This window comes from Arachis ipaensis, chromosome B01 (genome assembly GCF_000816755.2).
Source record: "Arachis ipaensis cultivar K30076 chromosome B01, Araip1.1, whole genome shotgun sequence".
NCBI lineage: Eukaryota > Viridiplantae > Streptophyta > Magnoliopsida > Fabales > Fabaceae > Arachis > Arachis ipaensis.
In genome coordinates, this window is record NC_029785.2 from 128,076,579 (window position 1) to 128,084,025 (window position 7,447).

Below are 7,447 nucleotides of genomic sequence, written 5' to 3' on the forward strand. Positions count from 1 at the left end.
CACGATTTGAAAATTATTTATAATTTATTTATTATTTTATATTTTTTATTTCAAAACAGTTTTTTCGGTTAAATCATGGTTGAATCGGTTGAACCAGTAAACCAGTGAACCAGTAACTAAAACGGTTCGATGACCGATTCGGTTCTCAGAACCTTGGTAAATTGTGTACTAGTAGTAAATCGAATTAACTAGCATTAAAATGGTTAATTCAAATTTCGAATTCAATGAATTCGATTTATTTAAATATATGAAACACTACTAATTCGAATCTGTTTAATTCGATTTAATACTAGAAGACCTAATTTAAATTCATTGAATTCAATTTATATAAATATATGAATGAATACATACATATAACGTTAGAACTTTTGTGTAATATTAGTATGTGTTTGGTTTATACATGTATTTTATTCATAAATATATCTATTTAAAATCCGATCTCTAACGTTATTTTTTTAGAATATATATTTAACATTTGTTTATTTTTGTCACATTTCGAAAATTTATTTATGTTAATATCATTTTTGAAATTTTTGTCAAGATGCAAACTTTTATGGTTGTTTACTCTTACAAATTATTCAATAAAACTGATAGAGGTTACATCGAAGGTCACAATCCAGTTACTTACATATACGAGGTTGTCATAGCGTTTAAGGTGGTATGTAGTTACGCCCCTGCTAACTAGTAGAAAGTTCATCATCAATGCCATATGAAAACAACTGATCCTCCTTTTCTTCTTTACCTTAAAATCCTCGTCCATTTTAATTTCCATTCTAATGGCGATGTTTTCCAACAATACCACTGCTCTGAAAACAAAATTTTAGATATGCACAACTTGTTTAATAATACGCTAACATAATACAAGGAGGCACTAAAGTGGCAACATAAGTAGTTCAGATTTCACTGTCAATGATAAGCTCTGCTGCAATGCTCATTGTCCCAATCCCACCACAACCCAATAAGGCTAGAGCAAGTTCTTCCTCATACAGTTGCCTCAGCCCATTGCTTAGTCTCTTTAACACATCTACATCCACTTCTAGCACCCAAATTGGCGTGCAACCGATCATCAGGCTCACAAACCCAGACACATAGGCTCGCCAAGTAGCCGAATCACACCCGAGCGATATCTTACCATCAAGTGCACTTGCCAGAAACTCCATGTGGATGCCTAATATGTGTGGACGTCGCTTTGAAGCAGATGAAGATGAATCAACCCCCCAGGCAAAAGCCCCGCAAAGTACTGCAAAGTAAGCAAGTGCATACCCACCAAGCATTGCAACCATTCCATCTGATTTCTCTTCCATCTGAGATCGGTGAACAGATATAAACCATGAAGGAAGAGTTTCTTTCATTAGTAGTTGAACCAGCATTAACCCTCCTGATAACCACACTAGAGAAGCTGCTAGGGAAGCTGCAAGCTTCACCTGGGTCATCGATGCAGCAAGTGAAACCTGTCCATATTTTGTGCCACCTTTGGTTGCTTTCAACTTTTCCAATTTTTCCCTTGGAAGGCCACTGGATACAATTTCCCTCACCGAGTGCATCAAGATTGAGAGAATCTCTTCAGTCAGGAACACGACATCTCTAACTGATCGATAGACACGTAGATAGAGAATCCCGGGAGCTACAGGGCAAATCCCTCCACATAAATGGGATTTAAATCCATGGCCAAGGAGAGCTCCAACACCACCATTGGATGATAAAGGATAGCTGTTCATACCAAGGGTAGCTGTGAAGCAGCTTTTAAGGAGTTGGACAACTGCGTCAGTGTTGTGGAGGAAAACAGTTCTTGATGCCGAGAAGATAAGGAAGTCAGTCCAACGTTTTGCCTTTTGTGTCCACAAGGAACCCACAATTGGCATGCAAGGCCATGGACAACTTGCAGCAAGGGACTCGAGTGCTGGGCCAGCTAAATTAAGAAAACGCTCCGCAGCTCTGTCTAGTTTGTAGGTAATAGTAAGGCTCACAAAGGCAGCCAAGGGCAGTGGAAGCGTGGCAGGAGAGCTTCCTCCTGCAAGCATGAATAAAGAATACATTTCATAAACACCAATTGGATATATTTAATCAGCACAAGAAGGATGAAATATGAATTGTATTGATACAGATTGTAATTAAAAATATGTTGGTACTTCGCATCTTGAGAAAGCATTTAGAATATACTAGGATCAGACGAGTGAACCTGGAGCTAGACTTGGCACATGAACACCAGTTGCAGCTACAATTTTCTTGATCTCTTCCTCAACAATCAGTAGATTTGCAGCAGGACTTGGCCAATCTGTTCCATTCATAAATACTGGTTTCCAAACGCCACGAGTTACTTCTGCAGAGAAGTAACTTACTATGGAGGCCAGAGATGCAGGAAGAAAATCAGCTAAATCTTTAAGCCCTGACATTAAGGAGAGCATTATGCTACTATGACACTGTTGCATGCATCAAGGAACATCTACTTGAATATTGCTTAATCTGATTTTAGAGGCCAAATATAGGGAAGTTTTGACGAGTTTTGGCAAATTTTTAAGGTTTGGAAACAGATTATCTTCCGTAACATAGAAGAGATATTTTAAAACGTATTTGGTGTGTTCCCTTGGATTTATTTGATTAAAACACATACCTATTGCTAACTCACGTGGAGATAGTCTTCCATGTGCACACGCAGTGAGAGCGGCATCAACTACAAAGGGAATTGCTTCCAGAATATCCCAAGCAGGCAATTTTGGCCTTAAAGAGGCATCATCATTCCCAGGTCCAGAAGAGCTACTGCTTCCGGATATTGTAATTGAATTCTGGTTTCCTCTATTAATCTTTTTGGTCATCATGTTAAGTAGCCCTTCAACAATCTGATGAAAAGGGGTTCCATGGACAAGACCCGAGAGTGTTGAAGCTATACACGCTTGATGCTGCCGATACCAGGCTTTCAATTTAGGAAAAGAGTCAACAAATACAGAATCTGGTGATGATAAACTTGCAATTGTTGACAGTCTCATTCGATTTCTATCGTTGTGGACACTACTGGTCGACATTAAGTGGGAGTTTCGTACCAATAATAGGTATTCAGGAGTTAATTGAGAACCAACAGTTGGTACATCTCCAATTCCATGTTCAAGAGGAGGACGATCAAACCTCCACAGTCTCAAAAGAAGAATGAATGCATTGGAAAACACAGCATGAGCAGATATTTCTTCCCCTGATGTTAGTTTCCATGAGACATTAGGGACACAAGACCCAAAAACTTCACAGATTGGCATCAAGGAACATGCAAGCGTTGGAACCTGATTGGTGATTTGCACATTGCATTAGTTCAAATCAATATAATTTCATAAAATCTTTCATTGCGGAATATAAATTCAACTTACCAAGCCATGTAGTGAAAATATTTGAACACAATCAACAGGTGCAATTCCAACTATTACTACGTTTATCAGCCGAGCATAATTAATCAAATGATTATATCCTTCAGTGTTCTCAGCTGGCTTTGATGGAGATAATAACCTGATGATAAACTGAACAGTGTGTTCCTGCATGAAATAGAGAGCTAATTGCGTTGAAGAGGATTACATAAAAATAAAATAAAATATTAAATGCTAGTAGAATAGTTAAGTAGTCTTCAACTTTAATACCTGTATATTCCATCCCCGAATTAGTGATGCCCCGCAAAGAATGGAAGCAGCAAATATCTTTTCATCTTCTGATCCTCCGGTTGCAACTTTGAATATTTTCTCCAATTCTGCTAAGCTTCCATCAAATCCAGTAGCGTAATTTCAGTTGCTTTACCTTTTTGGTAAATTTACAAATAAGAGCATCTGACATACCTGGCTTCAAAAAAAAAAAAAAAAAAAAAAAAAAAAAGCTAACCACTAACGAACACCTAAATATGAAGCAGAATGCGTATATTACCTTGAAGCAGGACTTGAAACCAGAGCATTTGCCATCACTGAGGTAAGAGGTGCTCCCTTCATAAATGATGCCCACCCAGGTACTTGAGCTTGCATGCACTGAGGCAATTGATTGATTCGTCCATTCACATAACCTGGCCATAAATATGCAGATGTGTCGAGTAGGCCGCGAGCAATGCATGCCTCAACTATCAGATGATGCATGTTTCCAGCTGAAAAAGAGAACATTGTTAAAAACTTTATCTAAGATCCGGACATAATATTCCTTTTCCTGATTGATACTGAAAGCAAATATCTCTTACAACAGTCAATAGGCATCTCCTTCATCCCAAGGCAATCAAAATATGCACTTCCTGGTGTGATTCCAGAAACAAATAGCATTGCTTTTGCAGCAGCTTGGTTAGCATAAGCAACAACAGATTGAGGTGGAGTGAGCAAGCTATGATAATTGCTTAAAACCTGTAGACTTGATACTAAATCATTGCGACACTTTCCAGGTACCCTTTCCTCTTTCCATTGATCGGTAGGTCCAGTCTCTGTTTCATCAACTGGTGTCCTTTCCTCCTCCTCAATAAGATCAGCAATAACAATAGGTATAATACCCAAGAGCATGCATAAGCGAGTATCAAGACGAGGCATAGGACCCTCAATAGGCTCCCTTTCCTGGAATCATGTAAAAAAACAAAAACCTCATAAAGGGAGTAGCCCAAAACTTCAGTTATAAACAAACTGGTTACCAGAGGAGGAGTTCTACCCTCTGCACAAGACGAAGAGCTGCTAACCAAAGACCTAAAAATGTGTCATGCCAAGACGTGCCATTTATTGCTCGTAGTGTCCTTACCAAACCTACGAAGAATACATTCATCTAGTAAGTACCTGTTTAAAAGTAAAAGAGATGGCATCTGACAATTCAATCATATTTCCATGGTCAAACCCAGTCATACCACTAATTATTTCGATACCACTTGTTGTGCTAACTTGATAGCCATCCATGGCATCTTCCAGTACCAGATCAAGAGGAATCCAAATAGCAGAATGACTAGCACCATGGCAGAGTGAAGCAGAGGAAGAAAGATATTCAAAACCCATGACTGCATGGAACTTTTGCTGTGAACTTGTTTTGCATTCTCTAGTCAACACCATATACTTATCTGAAGTCAATTGCAAAAATGCTTCAGGACTCAAAGTTCCTGAATTCCTCAATGCTGATGAATTTGCTGCCAGGAGCTGCAGACGCTGAACAAAGCTAAACCAGTGTGCAGGCCTGAAAAAATTAGCAGAAAGATGTTGTTGAGCTGATACGACTTCAGAAGAGCCAGAAATTCTAGTCTTCACTGAAATAGTTTCATAAAGGATAATAAACAAGAGCAGTGGAAATTCATGAACTACATACGTTGAGGAAAGCCAATATAACAGGGACAAACACTCACAAGTTACGACGAGCCAAGCAAAGAATCCTTGAAGATACTTTGTCCTGCATAAATTTCCCAATAATCTCAACAGCCGCAAGAGTATTTGCATTTTGCAACTGTTCATGAAACTCAGTCTTCTTAGTGCTATAATTTTCATGCCATTCCATTTCTTGGTACAGTGCTCCCCATCTGGACTTCTTTTCAGGAGTGAGTTCCAGCAATCCCTCGTCATCCAACGATGCATCAAGCAGCTGCCAAACAATCGAGAAAACTAATTCAACCACGAGAACTCCAGGCTCACTTTGTGAAGTTCCAAATATTTGCGAAAGATGAAGAACATCATCAATAGATTTCATGATCCTGCCCAAATCAGAAAGAGAGAGGTACATAAACTAATACATCACCAAACGCCATAACAGATCCTATCATTAATTATACATAACTAACTAAACAAAGACATGAAGAAGAAATATGAAAAAAAAAAAAAAAGGAAGGTTGGTTACTTTGGATAATTCGGTGTGTTAATGTGAGATTTAAGTTGAAAAGCATGTCTTCTGAGAAGTTCCAAGTAGAGTCTATAGGCGGCAGGTTGAGAGCGTCTACATGGAATAACCCTGCAAAAACACCGATAAATCAATCAATAATTTACATGAGATGGTCATATTATATCAGAATATCAGATACACACAATAAGAGAGAAACCTGAGAGATAGAAGAGAGAGAAGGAAAATCGGTGGAACGAAGTTGAGAAGAAGGGCTTTTTCTAGAAACTTCCAGAGAATTGGAACATTGTTGTCCCAGCATATGTAGGAGACTAGCACCTCCGCCAGCTCCAAGGAGGGGAGGGACTCTCCAGCCGCCTTCAGATTTGAATACACCTCAACCGCCCACAGCACCGCATCGGTCTCCTTTTTCTGCGCCGCCTTCGTCACCTCCACCACCACCTCTCCCCACGGCCTCATTCCTCCGCAAACCTCCATCCTTTGCCCATTCAGTAGTATAATTGCTACTATTATTACTATGTAAGGTTCCAAGATTCACTTTTAGTGTGTGGATCGGTTGTTTCATATGAGTGTTCATGTACTAGAAACAAAAGAAAAGTCAGCTTCCCCGTGGAATTAAATTACTACTTTGGCCTTCCAATGAGGAGAGAAAGAATCGTGGTTTGGGGATAAGGACAGAGAGTAAGATTCAAAGCGATTGGATCTCCACACTGTAGATGGAGGCCGAGGAGTATTTGCGTGGGGCCCACTTAACACTGTCAACCCAAGTGTACTATCATAAGGAATTTGCAGAGGTATATATAGCAGGGTGGTTGAACTTTTGAGGCGATGACATTTTGCAACGAACCATGTTTGTTGGGTTAGGTAGAGATGATGACTGCAGCACTATATAGCACTACTCACTCAGGTCACGTGGGTCCCACATTTTTGCCTGCCTTTTGTTCCACTATCGGAACTTGAAGCATCTCCCCAATCTTCATCCCCCTTCTCTGTGTATGCGGCTTATGATTGAATTGGTGGTAGGTAAAGTACAAGTGCCTTTTAATTGATTCCTATGCCATGTGCTTCACTACTGTTTGATCAAGCAAACAGTTACATGATATGGTTCTACCCCTAGTGCAATCAAACATAGATGTTGTGCTATATCCAGTAATAAGTGAGCTGTGAACCACATAATTACATTACAAAATTAAAATATTTCTGTAGGATTGTTTTCATGAACACTAACGTCGTTATCTGAAGTGGGATAATAATAACTTTGTACACTCGGTAATGCTAATCATAAGAAATAAGAATTGAGAAATAAATCGACTTGGTCTGTGCTTGTTTGTGGAGAAAAGCCCCCACCATTGGCAAGTGGTTTCTTTGATGGTCGTCATTTACAATTTTGCACATTCGCTTGGAATCAGTGAATCACGCCACCAACTCTACTTTCATCAATAGTTAGGCCTTCCTAATACTTCTTTAAATACCAATTAGATTAGTCAAACTAGTGTTAATTTGTTAAACAACTTAGCTTAATGTTTGTAGTTTATCGCTTTTCTTTTGTGTGATCGCAATTCTGCTCCTACAAGTAAGCATTAAGATGCACTTTCGTTATGAATAAATTAATTGTATAAGTTGTTTTAACAGGAAATAG

The 7,447-nt window shown here is 39.0% G+C and overlaps 1 protein-coding gene across 1 annotated transcript; it reads right to left on the minus strand.

The window, feature by feature from the left end:
• Nucleotides 709-6,876, minus strand: LOC107637716 (mediator of RNA polymerase II transcription subunit 33A). Its single transcript, XM_016341077.2, has 12 exons — nt 6,008-6,876; nt 5,809-5,919; nt 5,324-5,665; nt 4,838-5,157; nt 4,648-4,739; nt 4,196-4,556; nt 3,895-4,105; nt 3,618-3,732; nt 3,354-3,515; nt 2,612-3,269; nt 2,180-2,386; nt 709-2,011 (listed from the first exon to the last, which is right to left on the minus strand). The coding sequence occupies exons 1-12, from the start codon at nt 6,283-6,285 to the stop codon at nt 894-896; spliced, it is 3,975 nt and encodes a 1,324-aa protein (XP_016196563.1). The 5' UTR covers nt 6,286-6,876; the 3' UTR covers nt 709-893.

Coding starts and splice junctions, on each gene's coding strand:
- LOC107637716 (XM_016341077.2), bottom strand. CDS start 6,285: ATGGAGGTTTGCGGAGGAATGAGGCCGTGGGGAGAGGTGGTGGTGGAG. Junction 5,920..6,007: donor CTCTCTCTTCTATCTCTCAG/GTTTCTCTCTTA, acceptor GTGTTTTTGCAG/GGTTATTCCATGTAGACGCT. Junction 5,666..5,808: donor AACACACCGAATTATCCAAA/GTAACCAACCTT, acceptor TGATTTGGGCAG/GATCATGAAATCTATTGATG.